The sequence below is a fragment of the Camelus bactrianus genome, chromosome 32 (assembly GCF_048773025.1).
Source record: "Camelus bactrianus isolate YW-2024 breed Bactrian camel chromosome 32, ASM4877302v1, whole genome shotgun sequence".
Lineage (NCBI taxonomy): Eukaryota > Metazoa > Chordata > Mammalia > Artiodactyla > Camelidae > Camelus > Camelus bactrianus.
In genome coordinates, this window is record NC_133570.1 from 9,274,248 (window position 1) to 9,296,691 (window position 22,444).

Below are 22,444 nucleotides of genomic sequence, written 5' to 3' on the forward strand. Positions count from 1 at the left end.
TTAGAGTATACTTTGGCCAAGGCAAGGGAGGGGAAGCCGTCTAGAGCCTAACGAATTTCTCATTAGTCCTACTTTCTTACCAGCTTATTTCCATTTTACAGCCATAGAACGCTTAAAGGAGCTCTACTATACATTCATCACTTGAGGCCTAAGGCCTAGGACACTACAGAGCAACATCTTTTAACAAAATGAGCACTTAAGGAAAGTATCAGGAGTTAAATTTAATCCAGTAGTTTCTCTGCCATGCATTTCTCAACATGCACTTCTGAGTATTATTCTCCCATGCACAACAGTTGCAGGATGGACAAGAATGGAACTCAAAAGAGTATTGAACAAGCTAGACTATTATATCCCGCAGAAACTTCAAGGACTCACCCCCACCAACCTACTCAAGATCAAATGGTATGCCATCTTCAACCCTAGATTATTTGAACAAATCGTAATTAACACATACTTCTCCAACAGATTTATTTTTTCTTTAAAGGAATGGATTTTGAAGAGAAAAACATGGGGCAGAGAGGTATGCAATAAAAATAAATACAAATGTAAGCTGTTTTGCTAATTGGTTTATAACCACAACAAATTAGTACAGAGAAGGCCCTGTACAAAACAACACAATAAAGGTTCAAAGATTGAGGTGTTCCCTTAGGCAAGGCTGAAGATTTCAGTCTCTGGTATTTGGAATTTAGGCTGCAGTCCTTGGTTTTGGATGGATCACTGGGTGTGTCGCACAGTCCATGCTTTTAACCAGATTTGAACAGAAGAATGGCCACTTGGCCCAGGTAGAAGTAGATGAAGTGTTTGGTTTCATGTGTCACGTAACTACCGAAGTTCCTCCCAACAATGCAGTGCCAGGTAGGGTTGTACTTCTTGTCAAACTCCTGGGGAGGGGAGGAGGGAGAAAAAGAACACTAGAATTTTAGTGCTAAACCAGAGGTCAGAGTTTGCCTCCTAGATAAGCAGAGCCTGTAGGGGCAGAAAAAAGGAATTATTAGCATCTGCAAATTCTTAGAATGAAAGAAATGTTCCCCAGCTCCAAGTCGCCTACATAGTGCATTAATGCAAACATACTTGCAATCTGAGCTAAGCTGGGGCTAGGATGGGCGGGGCAGAGGCTGGGGAGGTAAAAGGCAGAAAGGGCAGCCTCAAAGACAGAGCGCTTTGTTATCATGCTAATTCCACCTTCATAACTTCTATAATATTCTTATTCATTGACATCAGGTGGTAAGTTCTAGTTTATCATGTTTTTATGTCTAAACAGAACTAAACTACACTCCTACAGCTTGACAATCACCCCCAAATCCAAGAAAATAGTAAATATTTAGCCTAAAATACTCCATTATATCTCATACTCTATTGTAAGTCATTCCAGTATCATTGAAAATAAAAATTCCAAAAGAACAAAGCTTCAATTAGCATCTAAACCCCTGTACATCATTAATCTAAAGGGACAAGACACTTCATCTTTAACGTCAATAGCCCTCCTTCCCACCTCTACCCTGATGGTGTTAACCTACCACCTGGTCCTCAAGGATAGCAAAATGCAGTAATTCCCTATCTTCCTCATTCCAAAGGGCTCTAGGGACTAGAATGCCTGTGTTAATTTCTTCACTAGATAACCCCAGGCAGGGGCCAAAGCTAATCTTTTTCTTTGAAATTCTTAAAAGTCTTTGGTTAGTTAGGCAACCAGAACATCTTTTAGATTAAAGGGAATAACATTCTTACAAGCTAGACCAACGCACTGCTGCCTTTGTCAAAAAAGGTATGTCTGTTCCGTCTGAAGTCTTTCATCTTCTCATTCTCCATTGGAACCCTCCCACGGCTTAGGCTGCCAGCTTCCTCCCTTTCCAGAAAACATAGCTCGAGAAGTTGGCAGGCCTGCCAGCTTTCTACAGACTGCCATTTACCAAGCCCCCACCCCAGTCCCCAACCACCACTACCACCCACTTTCCCTCAACTGCCGACTGACTCCCCACTGAAGGCTGGCAAGATCTCCCTCCGGCCCTGCTGGAAACACCCACGCAGCTCTCCCTCACAAACACCCAGATGGATCCTCGGCGCAGCAACCATGCAGAAGGGGGAACCGCTACTCCCTGATCCTAGAAACCGTTGCTAGGTGGCGCTTTCCCCGCGGAGCTGGGTAATAAAAAAAACTTAGGGCGCTGAGGGTCTGATCTTCTCAAGAGGAGTGCAAAATTCATCTGCCTCCTTTCTGGAAACTTCTACACCCGCGTTGCCTCGCAGGCCGGGAGAATCTCTGCCAGCGCCCCGGGGACCCAGGATCGGGGAGAAGGAACTAAGTTGTAACTCGCCCCAGCTGTGCGCAAACTGCCCGAGACCCCCACGCCCGCGCCCAATCCTCACCTTCTTGATATGGGCCGCAATGTCCTTCTCTATATTATACTTCTCCAATGCCTGAGTAGCACACTCCACAGAGTCCTGTTGCATCTCCTCCGACATATCGGCATTTTTGATCACGGCCTTTCGGTCACACATGGTTACCTGGGGGGCGAGGCCCAAGCAAACGGTGAGGAGTTGCGGGGTGGGCTGCGCCCGCGAAGCGCCAGCTTTCCCAGCCCGCTCCGCCCGCCCCGCGCCACGCCATGCCACCCCGGGACGACGCCCCCCACCCCACTTCTCAGGAAGCGCGGGCCGCGCGGACCGAACGGCGGGAGAAGTCCAGCAGGGAACGAAGCCAGGTAGCGGAGACCCCTGTCGCTCACCAAGGAGCAGGGGGTGGCCGACCGCAACAGTCTCCTGGGGGAGGGGCTGGCGAGGTTCAGACCCGACAATAGCAGCGGTCGCTACTGAAGCCGTGGCGCATCTAAGGAGCCCCAAGCCAGCCGCCGCCGCCTAGTGCCTAGGCCCCGCCTTGCTCCCGCCGGCCCCGCCTCCCGCTGGACGTCCTTATTGGCTTGACGCAACCACCAGGACTCTCCCATTGGCCCATGGGCTCAATGGTTCCCTCAGGATCTTTCGCCTGCATTTTATTGCAAACCACAATGCACCGCTCTCGGCGTCGGTTGCCCCGGCAATGGGCCGCATGCGGTGAGGCCCGAACTCCCGGCTGGTGGAGCTGGGGCTGGGTCACGAGGACCACCCAGCGGCTAGAAAGGTGCGAAGGGAGCTTCAGCCCAAGCCAAGAGAAGTAATTCCAAGTTTACGGAGGTTGTCCCAGGATGTGTTCTCCAATAAGGGTAGTCTTGGGAAGTTGGGTATTCTACGTTCCCCCTCCTCCACTCCAGATCAGAAAGATTTACTGATTCTGACCGAGTTGGCCAATCCCTTCACTAAAAGGGTATCTCCGAAGCAGGGTCGGTTCCGTGGGCAAGTGACCAGTGCAGTCCCAGATGAGGGGTCCCAGGATTTGGTTTGAAACTCTGCTGTTTCATTCTTGAAATTCTTTTTTTTTTTTAAAACAAGGGACGCCACATTTTCATATTGCATTGGGCACGCAATTACGCAGCTGGACCTCCTCTGAAATGTGGTGTGTGGAGGGTGGTTAGAGGGCCTCAGAAATGGGAGAGGGTTTGAATTAAAAGATTGAACCCAAGAGTGGAGTCTCCCGCTGGGCAAAGCAGAGGTTCTTTAAGGGGTGGGGGTGCGGCCCTCTAAGTGGATTTGGGAGTGCTGATCCCAGGTGTATGTGTCAAGGGTGGAGCCTCTTGCTCTGATGAGGCAGTCTTTCCTGTGTGGGAGTTTCTTGGTGAGGATTTATCTCTGGGGTGGCGGTGCCATAATGGATAGATAGGCACCTCATCCCTTAGAGGTATTTCCTCTGTTTTGGGGAGACTAACCACTAAGTGATTAAAAAAGCGAGGTCTTGGGTGGGGGCGAGCAGGGTCACATGCGGATTTAAATCCCAGCCCTGTCATTTACTAATTGTTTGAACCTCAGCTTTTTATCTGTAAAGGAGGACAAAATATAAAAGTAAATTACTTCATAGGGATGTTGGAAATATTAAATAAACGAATGCATTTGAAGTTCTCAGCGTGACTTGTGGCACATAGTAAGGGCTGAAGAAACTTATCAATAACTGTCAGCTTATGGAACTGTACCAAGAGTTACAGCAAGGTTTTGAACAACCAACCCTTAAATGCCTTTAATGGATTCTTGAACCTCCATAAACAAGTTATCAGTTTAATCAAGTAACCAGAAGCTTCCTGTTTACATTTCTGCACGTTTCTTCTTGACCACCTACTCTCATTAACCCAGAGCCCCTTACAATTTGATCAGAGTCACACAACTCCAAAGAGAAACAGGTAGGGGAGGGGGGAGGGTATAGCTCATTGGTAGAGCACATGCTTAGCATGCACAAGGTCCTGGGTTCAATCCCTGGTACCTCCATTAAAAAAAAAAAAAAATTGAAACCCCTAATTACCTCCTCCCAAAAAGAAACAGGTAGAAATAATGAGAAACTCAGGCACCACATATGCATGTCAATTAAATCAAATTAAGAGGCCTTTCCCAGTTCCAGCTTTCCAGTGGTGGGATTATGGGTTTGACAAGATAAAGTAGTTCTAATAAGGTGTCACTCCTGAGGAAGAAGTTGGATTGGCAATGGGAGTGAAACTGGTTAGTGCTTCTACCTGACTTGGGTGTATGATTCAGAGCTGTGGAATCTGATGCTGATGCCAGAACCTGAATCTCTCTCTTGGGGACCCATACACACAGACATATATATAATTTTTAAAAATTCCTCTGATCTATGGCTTGGCCAGCCTCGCCTTGTTTGAGCAGAAGGAGCTGAGAGTAAAGTGGATGAGGTCATAAGAACAGCAGCTGTGTAGTGGTTGCTTCCCACCAAGTGCTTTGCATTCACTCAGTTATTCCTCACAACAGCTGTGCCTGGGACCCCTTTCCTCCCACCTCCCTCTTGGCATAACCTCTGCTCATTTCGATTTGAGCTCAAATGCCTCCTTCCCTAAAGGATCATCTCTGCTTTCCCTCTGCCACCACCCTTCAGTTACTCTCTACAATAACACTTTTATTTCCTCCGTTGTACTTGCCTCATTTATTCCTTCAGAACAAATTCACAGGAATTATCTCATGTATTTATTTGCTTGGTTATTGTCTGTCCCTGCCTGTCTTGTTCACTGCTGCATCTTCAGCATCTAATTCAGTGTCTGCATACATAGCATGCATTGAGTTAAATATGCATTGAATTAAAAATACCAGGTCTTATATCTCCATTTTACAGATTAGGACATTGACTTTCACAAGGTCATGCTTTTCATATATGAATACATTCCAGGTCTGGAAGACCCTAAAATCCATTCTTTTAACTTCAGTACATTTAGCTGAGTAGACAGTGTGCCTTTTTCTTACTTATAATTCTGAAGAAAAGGAATTTGAAATAAGATGATTTAAAGGTTTTCTAACACATAAGAGGATTTTGTTCAATAAATGCCCATAGGTTTTCCTCCATTTGTAGCACCTGCCTTCCCCAGTATCTCATGTGTTTGCTGCTCATCTCAACCAGCTCCTGACCCTAACTATTTTCTTTAAAAGTGAATGAAGAGCACTATCAGAAACTCAGGCTTTTCTGACCTGTGTTTAACCCCAAGAGACCGTTTGGGGAGTATTGTTTCTAGGAACTAACTACCTTTTTCATTCCTTTACCACCTATTTCTGCAGAATCATTTCTCATTTCCTATCTACTTATTCCACAATGAAGCCAGCAATAAATATCCCCTGCTTACAAGATAAATGTACTGTGTAGGATTTGGATGCTTGAAATATATACCCAGAGTCAGTTACAGCCCCATCCTCAAGGAGTTTCTAGTCAACAGTAACCTGATCCTTCTAATATCTTAGGTTTGGGGATTTGAAAGGGCTTTAGAAATCCAGGGGCTCAGCAGGTAATATTAATGAGAGAGGTGAGGTAGGTGGTGCAATAGGGAGTGGTGGAGACTGTGGCAAATAGAAAAGCCCTTTCAAAGATGCCAAATAGGTGTTGCAATTTGGGAATACTGACCCAGTGTTGCTAAATCTTCTGATTTTCAAGAAAGATGAGAAATCTAAATTATTTTTATGAGCAATGTTAATTTTAAAATGTTGGTCACAAATTAATTTCTTAAAACACAGTGCAGTCTAGATATGACCTATAGGCCTCCAGTTTGCAACCTCTTATCTAGTTCAATAACTACTCTCTTTTTGTAACCAGAAGACAGACTCAGAGAAGTATAATTTAAAAGAAAAATACATACAAATATATATATATATATTTGATCTTTGTCCAAAGATCCTAGCACAGAGCTCTTAAAACCCTTGGAATTATTTGAGTGATAAGAGCATCTTTTTTTAAATCATAATGAGACCCCATCAACTACAATGGAGTTTAGGTAATGAAGTGACTGACTCTTTGTGGGGAGTGTGGCTAGATACCTTCAGATACATAGATAGCTTCAGATATCTAGATAGCTGGTCACCAGAGGACACAACCATGTGATTAGAGGGCTGAAACTCTCAGCGCTCTATCCCCACCCATGTCCCCTTCCCTCCATCTTCTCCATCTCCCGACCTCCTGGGAGGGAAGAGGAACTGGAGGTTGAATTCAGTCTCCATAAAGACTCCAAAACGATGAGGTGCTGTCAGGGTGGCATACCCAGCGAGGGCATGGAAACTGCACCAACCCCCACCCCTCCCATACCCTGCCTTATGTGTGTCTCCTATTTGGCTGTTCGTGAGTTGCATCCTTTGCAATCTGTAATAGTAAGTAGAGTATGTTCCTGAGTTCTGTGAGTTGTTCTACAGAATTATTAAACCTGAGGAGGCGGTCATTGGGAACCCAAATTTGTAGTCAGCTGGGCTCAGTGAGGGGAGCCTGGTAACTTGATCTGCTGCTGGCGTCGGAAGAGGGGGCAATCCTGTGGGACTGTGCCTTTAGCCTGTGGGGTTCTTGCTAACTCTGGGAATGAGTGTCAGAAATGAATAAAAGTTGGACACCCAGTTGATGTTGGAGAATTGATGTGGAACCATAAGTATTTGGTGTTAGGAAAACAAACACAGTATCAGAAGTGTGGTCAGAAAAGACATCACAGAAGGGAATAGACCTGCCCATGATTGCACAGCAAGTTAGTTACAGAGCCAAATCTCAGAGATGGTCTGACTCCAAACCTAGTGCTCTTTCCATCACATACGACAGGCTGGCTTATCCCGGGGCGCTGGGGATTTCACAGTTTCCGGGAGTGAACGGAGCGTAGCCTATGCTTGCTACTTGGCACGTGATGTTTGCTGAATGAATGCGACTAAATGAGTGGGTATAGCAGCAAAATGCCTGCACTCAGAGCTGCATGAAGACAGTATCTGGCAGGAGGGAAGGTTCAGCTCATCACAGGCACTAGGGGTATTCCATAAGAAGGCAAGAAAGTGGAAACTCAGCGGTATACTTGGCTAATCAGTACCATCCAATCAGATGTAGAGAGCCCAAGAACAGGTCATTTCCAGAGTCCTCCGGAAGCTCAGATGACACTAAGGCAAACCCACCATGACTCCGCCAAGTAGAAACCCAAGGTACGTTTCCTAAATCATCCTCATTATTTTTGCCATACCTGCACCTTACCTCTACTTCTATTTCTTCAATATTTTTCTTTAAACTCCCTATGTTTTAAAAATAAATGTACTTTTGTAAGGCAAAGTTATATCACTACAATAAATGGAAAACTAGTCTCATTTGTCATAAATACAAGGTAACTATAAAATATAGATATTAGAATATAAAACATTTTGTCCTCATATTGCTAAACAGATCTGAGTCCCTACTAGTGATATGTGTGCCACACTTGGGAAATGCTGCCCTAGAGGAGGGTTCTTAAAGGGGGATCCATGGGTGGATTGCAAAGGTGCTACAAGCCCCCTGGAATTATGCGCAAAATGTGTGTTGTGCTCACAGGCATTTTTCCAGGGAGAGGAGCTGTACCTTCCATCAGAGACACAGAGTCAGAACCCAAAGAGGACAAAGAATAATTGCTCTAGAATAACTCAGACTCCTGGAATGAATGCAAGATTCCCTCACCAGGTCCCAATGAATTGGCCCATCTGGGGTTCCATAGCATCATATGTCTAGACAATTCACTTTACTCCACTCCCAGCTGCTAAATTTTCTTGAGAACTCTTGTGAGCCTGAAAACATGCATTTTTTATTCTTACCACCAGAAATCATAATTAGGGGGAGGCAAAACTTCTGAGATCATAGGCTTTGGAATCAGACGGACCTGGGAAAAATCAAGTTGTGTGCCCTCTTACAAGTTAGTTAGCCTCTCAGAAGCACAGGGTCCTGATTTTTAAACAGAGATAATACCTTCATTATAGGGTGGTGGCAAGGATATTAAATAATGCATCTAAAGACCTAGCCAAGGTCCAAAAGACGGTAGCTACTGCTGTTGTGTATTGAGACCTTACTATGTGCCAGGCATTGGGGACATATTATCTCCTTGACTTCTCACAACTCTATGAGGTGGATTTTAAGAGCTGTTGGTCTCTCCATTACAGAGATGAGGAAAATGAGGTGCAGAGAGGTGAAGTCCCTTGCCTAAAGTCACATTGCTAGGAAATGACAGGGCTGGGATTTGAACTCTAGTCTGTCTGACTCCACAGTCCTTCATGGTAGATGGAAACTCTGGGCTGCCCCACCTCGCAGACAAAGAGCTGATGTGTGTCCCCTGGGACTCTAAGCATCCCTGGCTCCTGGCAGGAGCTCCCTAAATATATGTTGGGTGGATGGATGGATGGATGGACCGAAGAAAAGATGGGCATTTCAAACTAATTCAATATTGCTTCCTCTCAAACCTGATCCTAGATTAGCCATCAGACTTTCCCAGGGCCCTCAGAAAGACCATTGGAATTGTTCATAAGCACGCTGAGGGATTCCTTGCAGGGATTAGAGATCTAAGCTCCCAAAATAGGCTAGAAAAGACCACAGCCTGTGCCACCTCCACACCACCACTGGCCTAGAATTGCACTGTTCCCAGCCCTGTCCAGCAATCATTCTTCAAGATTTTCTGGGACCTCAAGTTCTTTCTTGGACCATGATTTCTGTCACCAGCCTAGCAGCTCCAGCCCTCCTTTACCTGAAAGGAAGTATGAGCAGATGTGACCCCGCAGTCCCCAGAGTTGATTCAAGGACGCCATCCAGAAAGGAAGGGCTCCGTGCGAGAATGTGCAGAGCCTAGGTCTGACTCTAGAAGCTTTCTCCCCATGGAGAAGGGCTGGCACTAGCCTGGGGCTGGCAAGGGAACTGAGTTTTGGAGCCAAGTACTGTATACTGCAGTGCGGGGAGAGTGAGGCCAGACAGACGGGGACAACTCAGGGGAGAAAAATCTCCCCTCTGGCCAATAGCCAAGCCTCACCTGAATGGACAGACACCCTGAAGTTTCATTGCTCAGCCTCCTGTCCATGGGGGTAGAAGATAATTTTGGGCACGTCCAGAGTGGCCTAATGGGCCCCCCTCAGCTTCCAATTAGTGGGCAGAGCATCCCAGAGTAGAGGCTAAAAGTACAATCTTTGAAGCCAGGCAGACCTGGGTGTGCATCCTCACCCTGCCCCTACTAAGGTGTGTGACCTTAGGTAAGTGAGTCCACCTCTCTGACCCTCAGTTTCCTCAGCTGTAAAATGGGGATTGTAATAGTCCTTGTTTCTCAGGGACAATTTGAAGATTGAAATAGTGCATGTAAAGTGGGTAGTATAGGACTTGGCACATGGCAAAGGTCAGTGATGTTAGTGGTGGTGCCCTAAACCAGGATTCTTCAACCTCAGCACCAACATTTTGGACCAGAAAGGTTTCTTATTGTGCGGGGGCTGTCCCTAGCCTCACACCCAGTTGTTAACCAAAAATGTCTCAGACAGTGCCAAATGTCCTCTGGAGGGTGAAACTGCCCCAGGTTGAGAACCAGTGCCCTAAATAATCTAGGCTGAGTCCGAATGCCACAGACCCCAAACTCACAGCCCTGTGTAAGGACCACAAGGCGGGCGAGCCTACTTATCCACATAGGGATGGGATGTCCAACAATGGCAAAACAAGTTCCCTCCAGCACAGACTAAGAGGCAGGACCTGAGTCTGCTCTAGGAGCCCCCTCTGACTCACTAGGTGACCGTGCTGTCACTCTTTAATTATATGCAAAGTGGCCTCAAGTTAAATCGCAACTATTCTAGGGCCCCAGATAAAGGAACAGGTAGTTGGTATCTGATTTCTGGCATCTCCATTCTTATTCACTGACTAGGAGGAAAGCTGACTCTCCAGAATTGAAGAGTTCATTCAGACCTTCACCCATGATTGCTGAGAGATTCTGGCGAGAGAACTAGTGTCAGTAGTCACTGTCTGGGTGCTGGGGATTATGATATTATGACTCATGATAAGAACTATATACTTGGTCGTTTTCCAGTTCCTGGCTCAGAACTCCCCAAACCCTTTGAATTTTCTGAGCAACAAGAGCAGTAGAAGCATCTTTTGTTATAATATTTGGTCTCATCCTCAGTTCCTGAAATCACTTCAGAGCCATGAAGGTAAAATGAGTGCCTTGTTATTCATAACAAGCCCCTTTCCACCACAACTGGGTTTATGCTAATGAGCTGACTTTTGGAAAGCACCTGAGGTGAAGGCTGGTTGTGAGTGGAGCCAATCATGGGATTAGAGGGTTGGAACATTCAGTCCCACCCCTGACACTCAAAGTGGGAAGAGGGGCTGGAGATTGAGTCCAATCACCAATGACCAATGATTCAATCAACCATGCCTATGTAATGAAGCTTCCATAAAAACCCAAAAGGATGGGGTTCAGAGAGCTTTCAGGCTGGTGAACACGTGGAGGTGCAGGGAGGGTGATGCCCCTGGAGAGGACATGGAAGCTCCACACCTTCCCACATACTGTGTCCAATGTGTCTTTCCCACCTGGCTCTTCCTGAGTTATATCCTTTCATAATAAACCAGTGATCCACTAAGTAAAATGAGTTCTGTGAGCTGCTCTAGCAAATTAATTGAACTCAAGGAGTGGGTCATAGGAATCTCTGACTTAAAGTCAGCTGTTCAAAAGTATAGGTAACAACCTATGCTTGCAACTGGCATCTGAAGTGAACTTGACGGGAAGCCTTGTAGGACTGAATGCTTAACCAATGGAATCTGATGCTATATCCGGGTAGAAGGTGTCAGAATTGAGTTGAGTCGTAGGACACCCAGCTGGTATCTGGAGAATTGTGTGTTGGTGTGAGGGAAGCCCCTACCTCCCCACACATCTTAATTGGTGATCAGAATCCTATCAGGGATGTACAAGAGAACAAAACAGGCAAGATCCCTTCTTTGTGGAACTTATATTCTAGCAAGAGAATAAAGATAATAAATAAGCAAAAATATGCCTGACCTTGATAAGGGCAACGGATAAAAAAATAGAATAAAAAAACCAAAGATGACAGAGTGAGAGGTCTTGTCTTCAACAGAGGTTTCCAGGCAGGCCTCTCTGAGAAGGTGCCATTTGAGCCAAGACTTGAGGACCTGGCTACTGGGTGGAGGACAAAGTGTGGGGAAGCCAGTGGGAGCAGAGAGGCCAGGAAGAGGCTGTTGCAGCAATCCAGGTGAGAAGTGATGGTGGCTTGGACCAGGACGGTAGCCGCAGAGGTAGAATGAGAGGTGTCTGGATTCTGGATATACTCTGAAAGTGGAGCTGACAGATTTGCTGATTAATTGAATGCAGGGTGTGAGGGAAAGAGAGGAGTCAAGCATGACTCCAAGACTTGTGGCCTAAACAACGAGAAGAATAGATTGAGATGGGGAAAGCTGGCCAAAACAGAAACAAAAAGTTGTTTTGGCGATGTTAAGTTTGAGACACCTGTTAGACACTCCAAGTGGAGATGTCAAATATGCAGTTGGATATATGAGTTCTGGGAAGAGGTCCAGGCTAGAGCTATAATTTGGGGAGTCATCAGATTATAGATGACATTTAAAGCCATGGGACTTGATGAGATCACCACTGAGGGAGGAGTACGTGTAGATAGACGAGGTAATGCTTATTCAGCTAGCAACATTCTCTGAGCTTTCACTGTGGGCCAGGCCCCAAGCTAGGTGCTAGGTAGAGAGATGTACATCCCTCGACACCTGAGAAAGAGATGCTCCATTACTTATTTAATTTTTCCTGTCTGAGTGCTTTGCCCACTTAGAAGATAAACACTGAGAGTTCCTGCCCTGCCTCTTAGTCACTTGTTCATTTTATTAAAAGAGAGATTTATCCACTTGGTACTAGGTCCCCATCTAAGTCCTAGGGACATGAAAGAGAGCAAGTCAGACCTGTCCTCCTGTCCTCATGGAATTTACACTTTATGTGTGGAGGAGATGGACATTGAACAAGATGCACATGATGATGTGATTACAGTTATGACAAAGGCAAAGATGGAGACCAATAGGCTGGTGTGAAAGCTGTTAATGGGGGCTCTCCTCTAGCCTGGGAGGCAGGAAAGGCTTTTCTGGGAAGTCACATTTGAGCAACAATCTAAAGGAGCTGGAACCTGGGCTAAGGTAAAGTGCAGGGAGCTCTTCTGGTGGAAGGAACACGCATACTCAAAGGCTTTGAAGGCCAGGAGGAGGTTGACAGCTGAAGGAAGGTCAACCTGGCTAACAGAGATGTGATTTGGGGGAGTATAGGAGAGATAAGGCTGGAGACATGAGCAGTAGCCAGACCTTCAGGGCTTTGTGAGCCTGGTTAAGACACATGGATTCTGTCTTGAAGCCACCAGCGGCCTTGAAAAGCTATTGGTAGGGGAGGGTAGAGTGCAGTGGTAGAGTGTGTGCTTAGCATGCACGAGGTCCTGGGTTCAATCCTCAGTACCTCCATTAAAATAATAATAATTAAAAAATAAATAAAAATAAAACCTAATTACCTCCCTCCCCCGCTCCAAGAAAAAGGATAAAATACTGGGCTTTAAAATGGAAAAAAAAATAGAGAAAAAAAGAATATGAAAAAATTTTTTAAATTTTCTAAATTAAAAAAAGATTTAAAGAAAGCCTATTGGTGGGGTCCCACATGATCAGAGGATCACTGAGGAGAATGGGCTGGGGGGCCCATCCTGGTGTGGCAGCCAGGACACCAGTGAGGAAGTTCTTGACTGCTGCCCTTTGCCTCAGCCCCTCAGTTCCTGCATTTTAAACATCTGTTTGCAGAACCTCAGTTCTCTCCAGGGCAGCAGGGGATGCAAAGAGGTTGTCACTCTCTCTCAGTAAAAGCAGAACACTTGATACTCCCCAATTTGTCAACTGGGGATCTCAAAGTCAGAGCTCAAGGCTGGACTTTAAAAATCTGTCTCTTCTAGGAGACACATCCCCAAAGAGGCTCCAAAGGTATTGTTTCCTTAGCAGGGGTGTCAGGTGGTTCTGGCCGGAGCCTCTGTGACTCTCTCCTCTGTGACCGTTTTCCATCTAAGTTTATATAAATCAGCCTCCTGGATCTATGGGCCCTTTACTGTGAGGCTATAAAGTAAAATAACATAATAAGTGCCACCAACTACAGCTGTTCTCAATCTCCATGTCACGGCCATTACATGTATGAAATATTTACGGAGTTTTTGACCAATTGGTTTTCTTTCCTGACATCCATTTTTCATTAAAAATGACAAAAACAGTAAATGTACAAAGTAGAAGATACAGAATAACACAAAGTATAAATTATAAATATTAACTAGGCAGAGATAACCATTATTAATATTTTGCCCTAAATATATATAGACTTTTTCTATGCGTACGTATATACATATCCATATTCATATAATACCTATCATGTTGTGTACATCATTTTTGTTACTTGCTTTTCCATGTCCTTAAAAAGCCTTCTACAACATGATTTTTCAATCTCTTCTTAATAGTTCATCATTAATCTTTTGAAATAATCCCTTATCATTGGACACAGCTTGTTTCCAATTCTTCAATATTATAGTGATGCTTTGTTCTAATGAAATGTCTTTCAAAATTAAAAATAATCTGTTTTAGGAGTTACTAAGTTTTTCTGGGTATTTCCCATGTATACATGTTATTAAACCTTTGTGTGATTTTCTTCTGTTTGGGTAAAAAAAATCTGTATTACTCTACTTTCAGAAGTAATAGGTATTCACTGTACCAAAAACAAACACTGCAGACATTTAGAACATGGTAATCTTACAACTCAAAGATAACTTTTAAAATTAGTGTTTTTTTTTAATGCAGAATATAGTTTTTTCTTTCTTTTTACCAAAATGGGATGATAGTGGGTTTTCCATGTCACAACATATAGATTTAGTTCACGTCATCCTTTTAATGAACTTCCCTACTTTTCCAGCACCACCTCTACCCACACACCCACTTTTGCATGGACACACAGTCTCCTGTCCAGTTACCATGCAGCAACCATTCGGGCCATCTCCTTGGTGCTGAGTCCATCCCCTCCACTCCTGAAATTCCCTCTTCTCCTTCTCCTACATCATCAATTTCCACTGTCTACCGGATTATTCCCAGCAGCATACAAATGTGCTGTTACATCCCCCATCTTTAAAAAATACCTCCCTTGTCTACACATTTTCCTCTGCCTACCACCCCATTTCAGCTCTCTTCCAAAGAGTTGTCTGTACTCACTGTCTCCAATTCAGACCTGTAAGAAACAAATTTCTCTTGCTTGAAGCCACCCAGTATGGCATTTTGTTACAGCAGCCTAAACAGACTAAGACACTTTCCATTCTCTCTTCAGTCCATTCCACCAAAACAGTCTATGGAGTGACCCATGACCACCATGCTGCCAAGTCCAGGGGCCAGTTCTCAGCATCCTTCATTGATGTACTTGTCACAGTGCTCTCCTCCTCTTTGAAGCTCATTCTTCGCTTGGCTTCCAGGATTCCCGGGACTCTGCCTGTTCTCCTCCTGTCTCATTGGCTGCTCCTCCTCAGCTTCATCTATTGTTTCTGTCTCTTCTCCCTGACCTTGAAAGGAAGAAGTGTCCCAGGCCTCAGTCTTTGGACTGCTTCTCATGGTTTCTATTTTCCAGGTTTTGAATACCATCTCCATACTCATGACTCCTGTCTTAGTCTGTTTAGGATGCTATAACAGAATATCTTAGACTCTGTGGCTTCTAAACAATAGATATTTATTTTTCACAGTTCTAGAGGCCAGAAGCCCAAGATCAGGGTGCCAACGCTGGGAGGTTGTGGGGAGGGCCCACTTCCTGGTTCATAGATGGCCGTCTTCTCCCTGTGTCCTCTTGTGGTGGAAGGGGCGAGGGAGCTCTCTGAGGCCTCTTCTATAAGGGCCCTAATACTATTCACGAGGGTTTTACACTCATGACCTAATTACGTCTCCAAAGTGCCACCTTCTATACTATCACATTGGGGGTTAGGCTTCAACATATGAATTTTGGGGGATACATAAACATTCAGTCTATAGGAACCCCCAAATTTGAAGTCAGCCAGGAAGAAGTATGGGTAGACTGGTAACCCCATTTGCAGCTGGCATCTGAACTGAGGGGAAGTCTTGTGGGACTAAACCCTTAACCTGTGGGGATCTGCACTAACTCTGGGTAGTGTCAGAATTGAAGTGAATTATTGGACACCGAATTGGTGTTGGAGAACTGGTGTGGAAAAATGACACATTTGGTGTTGGAAGTGGTATCAACAAAAAAAAAAAAGACACTACAGGAAGTCCCTGGATATCAGCACAGTGCTAGACATACAGATTTCAATAAATATAAAAATGATTAGCCACAAATATGAGAAAAGAAAAAAAGATATGAATAAATGTAAAACGATACCAAACTTCTGGATGGGAAAGCCAATTATAGCAAAAATGGAAAAAAGTTTTCTCCGTGTAAATTTATAGATTCAACATCATTTCAAAGAAAAGAAGGTACCATACAGAACTTGATAAAAAGATTCTAAAATGTGCTTAGACAAATCAACTGGCAAAAATACTGAGGGAATGAAAGGAGCAATAGGGGACAACTAGGCCTTCCAGAGGTACAAACTGGGAGGAAGGCTCTAGACTGGGGTCACACAGGTCTTGGCACCACTGAATGCTAACGTACTAAGTCAGGGACCTGAAGGCTAAGGAGGGTATGGTCAGGAAAAAGACTGGGGAGGTAGATGTGGGGAAATCAATGTTCCAAGGAGAGGTAGCCCCTGAAAGACCCAGTAAAGGCTTTCAGACACAGCAGATCCTGGAAAAGCTGGAAGACCTGGCTAAGGGGAGGTAAGGGAGAGACTGGTGGAGGCAAATCATGAAGGGCAAAGATAAGGGGGTGCAGATGGGGCTTTCTCCGGGGGGGGGCAGACACTGTCTCCTCCACCGCTGGGACCCTAGCATCTAGCGCAGTGCACACAGTAGGTGCTCCATAAAAATCTTGCAGATCTTTTCATACCTACATTATGGATTTGGTCTTTTAAACATCTGCATGGTATTCAGATCTGCACATCTCCCACGTAACTAGTCCCCTCTGGATGGACCCTGAGGTTGCTTCCAGTTTCTAGGGGAATTAACAGTTATTAATAAACATCGCAGCATTTCGAATACAGCCCCCTCTGCAGCCCGTCTTCCTCAAGCCCACAAGAGATCCCTGCATTTTGCTTGGTCCTGTTTTGCTTTTCTTCTAGCTTCCAAACAAGCATCCTTTTGCTTTTCACAGCTCCCCTAGAAGACTGTGAGACTCTCTTCCCCTCAGGCTCTCCCCTCCCCACTGCTTGAGAGTCTCACCCCCTTTACAATCATCCTAGTCAGTGATATACAATAAACATTTGTACGAGCAGCTGAAATACGTAGCATCAACATGTATAATCTAACCCAGTTGGGCTCTGATTTACACTTGGGCTTCTCACTCTGTCACTGGTGGCTCTAGAGTGAGAAAGAAACACCCCTCACCCCCACCTAACTGTGCTGAGCTATGCAGCTTCTCCAAAGAACCAAGCCCTCTTCTGTCCTCCCAGCTTTCTCTCTGCACATGCTTTTCCTTCTGCCTGGAATGCTCTTCTTCTCTCCTCATGTACTTGGTTAACACTAGCTGGTACTTCAGGTCTCAGCTTAGAAGCCAGTCCCTCCAGGAAGTCTTCCCTGAACACTCCATGGTGTCTGGGTTAAGAGATGCAGGAGCACCCGGTGCCATCGCCTTTTTAGTTGTATGTGAATATTGTGAGGACACAATTTGGGTCTTGATCACTGTCGTGTCCCTGGCACTCGGCACAGAGCCAGGCTGTTCTGCAGCTCAGTAAATACTCAGTTGACTGAGTGAACAAATGTCAAGTGGGCAAGGAGTGGGGTAAGCTACCAAAGTCCGAGATGCCACATACACAACCCTGGGCTCTTTGAGCTGGGGTCAAAGCATTCCATGAGGGAAAAAAACCTGGTCTCCTGCAGGCACCATCAAGGAGTGCGCCTTAACAAGACAAACTGGCAGCCCATGAGAAGGATGGAATAATAAAAGAACTCGTCCCCAGCTGCCTAGCTCCAGGGAACGTTTGTCAATGTGACATTCACAGAAGCCCTGCACATGTGCTGGCTGAGGGGGAGAGCCAGCCTCAGTCAGACAGAAGGAGAGTCAGCTACTGTGCACATGTTAGTACTGGGGGAGGTATGGGTTGGGTTTTGCTGGGGAGGCAGTGGCTCACTGATCCCTGAAGCCCTGTGAATCCAAGAAAAAGAAGCCTTGACAATGACAAACTATTCGAGGACTCCATCTCAGAAGACAGCAAGTTGGCAAAAATAAAGCAACAAGGCTGCTACAAACTCAGTATGCTCACTGCTTTGAATGCACCTCATATAAAAGCAGGCCCTTGGGTTTCTATCTGCCTGGCCACATTCAAAGAAACATCAGTTCATTATCCAAAAATAACTGAAAATGTTAACGATTTTCTGCAGTCTCTTAAGAGAACATCAAAGGGGAATAATATTCACAACGTACTGCGACTCTTCTTGAATTATCTTTCCCATCTTTTTCCTCTTCTCATCCTCCCACACATGACACTTGCTTCTCTAAAGCTCTCTGCACCTCCCTCCAAACTCTCTCCAAACCTCCTAGTTCTGCTGCTGCTTCTCCCCTTCCTCCCCTGCATGGCTCAGTTCTTAATTACGTAGATCTCCAGAATACATTTGATTTTACTCCATCGCACAAATATAGTGGCAAAGAATGACAGAAAGCTCCCGGGGTGCAGTGACCAGAAACACATTCCACAGCAACCCAGCCCAAGACCTCCCTGCCAGCCTGGACCAGTTTCGCTGAGATGACTCATTTTCCCACCAATGGTTTACTCCCCCATCACTTCCTCTTCTGCCCACTACTCCCAGGGGCGAGGGTCTGGCAGAAGCTCATGACTGAGCCTGGCAGAGAGGGCTGGCATGCCAGAGGGGGCTGACATCATAGGGAAAGGGAGGAAACCAGATGGGCAGGTTCATAGAATGTTTTATCCCCACTGTTAATTGTTTTATTATTATTTTTTATTGGGCACTGCCCTACTCGCTAGTAGGGAGTAAATGGCTTGCTGTGGGAAATGCATTAACTCTTAACAGTCTGCCATGGTCAAAGGCTTCTTTTCAATCTGAAGACAATCCCATTGGTGCCATTCTTATCATCATATTAGCAATGATGAATTTTATTGGGCCCCCATATAGTTAAAGCTCCTCCCTGTATCCCATGTATCTGAGGACTCCAGTGTCATCCACCATCACCTGGTCATGCACCTGGAATTGTTTTCAGTGGAGAAGGCACACAGAGCTGGAGTCATCACATCTTATCCTTCCTTCTTACGTCCTTCACACACATCTGAACTCATCATTGTTCATCCTCTCCACATTAGTTCCTTCTGCTTTATTGCCCATCTCAGAACAATACCACTGTGTAACCAGTACCCCAAGCCAGAAACCTGGGAACTGACCCGGACTCCTTCTCCTTCCTCAGCTCCCACATCCAGTCTATCACCAAGTCCTATGAGATAGGATATGAGGTATCCCAAGGACACAAAATCATAGGACTTGGAGATAGACTGGATGTCCATCCAAAGATATGACAGTGTTCTCTGATTAACCTAAAGGTGCATATAGTTAACAGGGATAGCCCCAAGTGGTCTGTTGACTAGCTGGTTACATGGGGAAGTAATGTGGGAGTGGGTCTATCTCTGTCCCTTTATATCAGGCCACTGGCATCTCTTGCTTGGGTGACCACAGTGGTCTCCCCGTTGGTGTCTACCTGCACCCACTCCCGTTATTCCCCCGTGTAACCTGTTTTTAACTATATGCAGCTTTAGGTTAATCTGAGTACACTGTCACATCTTCCCAGAACTATACGAATACAACTTTAAAATCATCAATGGATAATGTAGATTTTTAATGAAGTCACAGGAGGGGGCTTACACTGTGATTTACACAGCAATCTTCCTACCCTGACCCCTTAATTACCTCTCCTCTTTCCCCAAGTTTCCCTATAATGGCTGCTGCATCTCTCCTTGACTCCCTCTCCTTTCCTACAGTCCTGCAGCTGCCCTCCAGTCAAATTAGCTCTCAGTCTCCTGCCCTACTCCTACCTCCCACCCCCTCAATTGCCCCTTCTCATCCCAACATAACTCCTTAGAACTCTTCAATGGCTCCTCACTGTCCTCAGTAGAGTCCAAACTCCATAAGATGGTCGACTAAGCCTTGCAAGCCCCAGCCCCAGCTCCTTCTCTCTACTTTTTCCTACTTGAACTCTTTGCCTTAGCCATTCTGTAGGGTGGTAGGGATTGTCCCTGGCCTGCCATGATCTCTTTGATCTGAGCAATGGCTCATGCTGTCCTTTTTGTCCGAAAAGCCTTCCCCTTCTTCTCTATGGTTAATTTCTACTGGTCCCTCAGGGCTCAACCTAAACATCTTCTCTTGGAAGCCTTCCTTATATATAATTGCTAAGACTGCATTAGGTGGTCTCACAGCAGTTTATCCTTATCACAACTGTCCTCTAAATGAACATCTGAATAGCAACTTGCATATACACCTTGAGGACAGAGTTGTATCACTGCTTGCACACAGGTCCTAAATTATAACATGCAGTTGATGATGCTGAATAACTGGACGAGCAAAAGCTCAAAAGGACGTCCCTGCCTAGCATCTGTGGCCTTAGTAGAGAATGGAGCCCATAGGCCTCAAGTAATTTTGGCTTCCTTTGGGTTCTAACCTGCAAAGGTTAGTACCTCGGCTCACAGAAATAAAACCTACCTTTGGGATTCCCTAGATGATCACAAATGACTCATAGCAGTTTAGCTGTCTTCTTCTAATCCAGAAAGGCCATACTTGTCGCATCCCCGCATCTGGGCACATTTTCTAGGCTAGGTGTGAACCAAGACTTTGCACAAGACAAGTTGAATCATTACTATTTACACCTAGAGTCCTATTAGGTCACTTAGCTGACTCCATTTCTGTCTCCCTAGGAGACTACCAGTCCGTCTCCAACAGCACTTTCCAGGCAACAATCATGTAGGAGTGGTAGGACTCAGAGGGTGGTTTTAACACACATAAGCACAACCCCAAAATGAGGAGGCATCTGGACTTTAGGATGCTTTCAGGATACATAAGCTCCTATATATTCTGGTCAGGGCTCTTTCCTGCTTGCCTTCTGAAGGCCAGCAAAGAACTGGAAGCTTTACATAATCCAGAATACAACAGATGGTTCTGATTGTTTTATTGTAGAAATAATTTATTGTTTTATTCCAATTATGAAAGTAGTACATGCTAATTACAGGCAATTTCATAAACACAGAAAAGCATAAATAAAAATATAGAAGTCATTTTCATCAAGAGATATCTCCACAAACATTTGGAAGGTTATTTTCTTCTATGCCTTTTTGTTATAAGCAATGAAAAAAAAAAGTATTTTCTTTTACACAACTGAATAATATTGCATAACATTTCCTCTTTTTTAAGAATATAAAAATAAAACAGTTGCAGTAACAATCTTCAACCTTATACAAGTGTATGACATCCAAAGTGAAAATTCCCACAACTGCATTCTCTAGAGAACTGGTGTCAACGAGTTTAATAAATTCCTTCATAACACATATGTGTACAACATTTTAAATGAATTTTAATTATTACCAAATTAGCATGACCTAAATATCCTTCAAAACATCATTTAATACTTGTGTAACATTCAATATTATTGTCTGAACCACTCCTTTATTATCAGGAGTTTAATTTTTTTTATTGAACAGAATGTAATGAATACACAAAATTTATTGTAAGGATTTCTTATGTCCTTGTGATAATATCCTACAAGTGGAATTACTGGATCAAGAGGTATATGTGTATAATCAGGGCCTGATATATACGATCAATCTGCCTTCCAAAAAGCTACATACTCAGTAGTTACGTGTCTCTCCTAATTTTTTGTTTGTTTTGATTTTAAAAGGCTCAACTACATTCAGATTCAACGTCTGGTTTTATTCTCTTGCTATTGCTAGCACTAATAGTTTGTGTTTCCTAACTCCCCTCAACATTTTATTATGAGTTTTCAAATATACAGGAAGGTTGAAAAAATCGTACAGTGAACACACCGAATACACCCACCATCAATCATGTTAACATTCTGCTACACTTGCTTTCTCATATATCTACCCATCCGTCAATCCATAAAGGTTTCCTTTTTAATAAGAAAAATCCTTTTAGGTCAAGACTCTTTGGATGCAAGTCCTCATTCTTGTAACGTCCCCAGGTTCAACGCTCTGCACCATGGAATGTAAATGTGGTAACGTTCCAAGGTGGGAGTCTACCTGAGCTCCAGAGCTTCGGAAGGACTCAGCGCGTAGGTTGGAAGCATGGCTTCGGGTTCTAATCTTGACCCCACTATGATACCTCTGTTTTCTCACCTGTAATATTGGAATCCCTCCATACTGGGTGAAGATTAAAAGCACAAACTGCCGGAAGCATTCTATAATGACAGTCGCTATAGTTACGATTCTTTTACTCCCTCCTTGTCTCCGATAAACTTCAAGTCCAAGCTACGGAACCCATCTCAGGCCTTTTACATCCATTTTAAGTCCATCTTGCACCCTCAGTTCTAAGCAATTATAAAACAGGGACAGGCGGGCCCAGAGGGAAACAAACCTGAGGCTGAGAGATCCGCGACAGCCCCGCTCAGCCCAGCCGTCGGGGACTACTTCAGGCCGCCGCGGGGTCAGCCTGAGGCCCCGGGCCGACTCCCTCCCTCCGGCGCCCGCACCCGGAATGACGGCCCGTGGGACCCGCCCTGGACGCTACACCCGCGTCACCTCAGCAAGTGCTCACAAAAGCCTGTGAGGTAAGCAGCGCTACAGAGGGAGAAAACTGAGGCCCAGGGAGCCTGAGTCACTTGCCCAAGTCCACGGAGCTGGCGCGCGCCTTACCTTCGGGAACTGAATCCAGTCTCCTCAGTCTCTACCTCTGGCCTCTCCCGAGCGCCCCCTGCACCTACAGGGAGAACCGGCCGGCGCGCACGCGCAGTCGTTCCGGCCGCGTCCCCTT

General features: G+C 45.1%; 1 protein-coding gene across 3 annotated transcripts; it reads right to left on the bottom strand.

The window, feature by feature from the left end:
• Positions 1-451: 451 nt before the first annotated feature.
• Positions 452-22,436, bottom strand: DYNLL1 (dynein light chain LC8-type 1). Of its 3 annotated transcripts, none has more exons than XM_010969588.3 (3): positions 22,327-22,436; positions 2,365-2,502; positions 452-881 (listed from the first exon to the last, which is right to left on the bottom strand). In XM_010969588.3, the coding sequence occupies exons 2-3, from the start codon at positions 2,494-2,496 to the stop codon at positions 744-746; spliced, it is 270 nt and encodes an 89-aa protein (XP_010967890.1). In that variant the 5' UTR covers positions 2,497-2,502; positions 22,327-22,436; the 3' UTR covers positions 452-743. The 3 variants fall into 3 exon arrangements, with proteins under 3 accessions (XP_010967890.1, XP_074212338.1, XP_074212339.1); XM_074356237.1 differs by lacking the exon at positions 22,327-22,436 and adding an exon at positions 2,724-2,882; XM_074356238.1 differs by lacking the exon at positions 22,327-22,436 and adding an exon at positions 2,663-2,685.
• Between the last annotated feature and the right edge of the window lie 8 nt (positions 22,437-22,444).

Excerpts from the sequence above, each read along its gene's own strand:
- DYNLL1 (XM_010969588.3), bottom strand. The coding sequence starts at position 2,496 with ATGTGTGACCGAAAGGCCGTGATCAAAAATGCCGATATGTCGGAGGAG. Across the intron at positions 882-2,364 it reads TTGCGGCCCATATCAAGAAG|GAGTTTGACAAGAAGTACAA; the intron begins GTGAGGATTGGG and ends TCCCCTCCCCAG.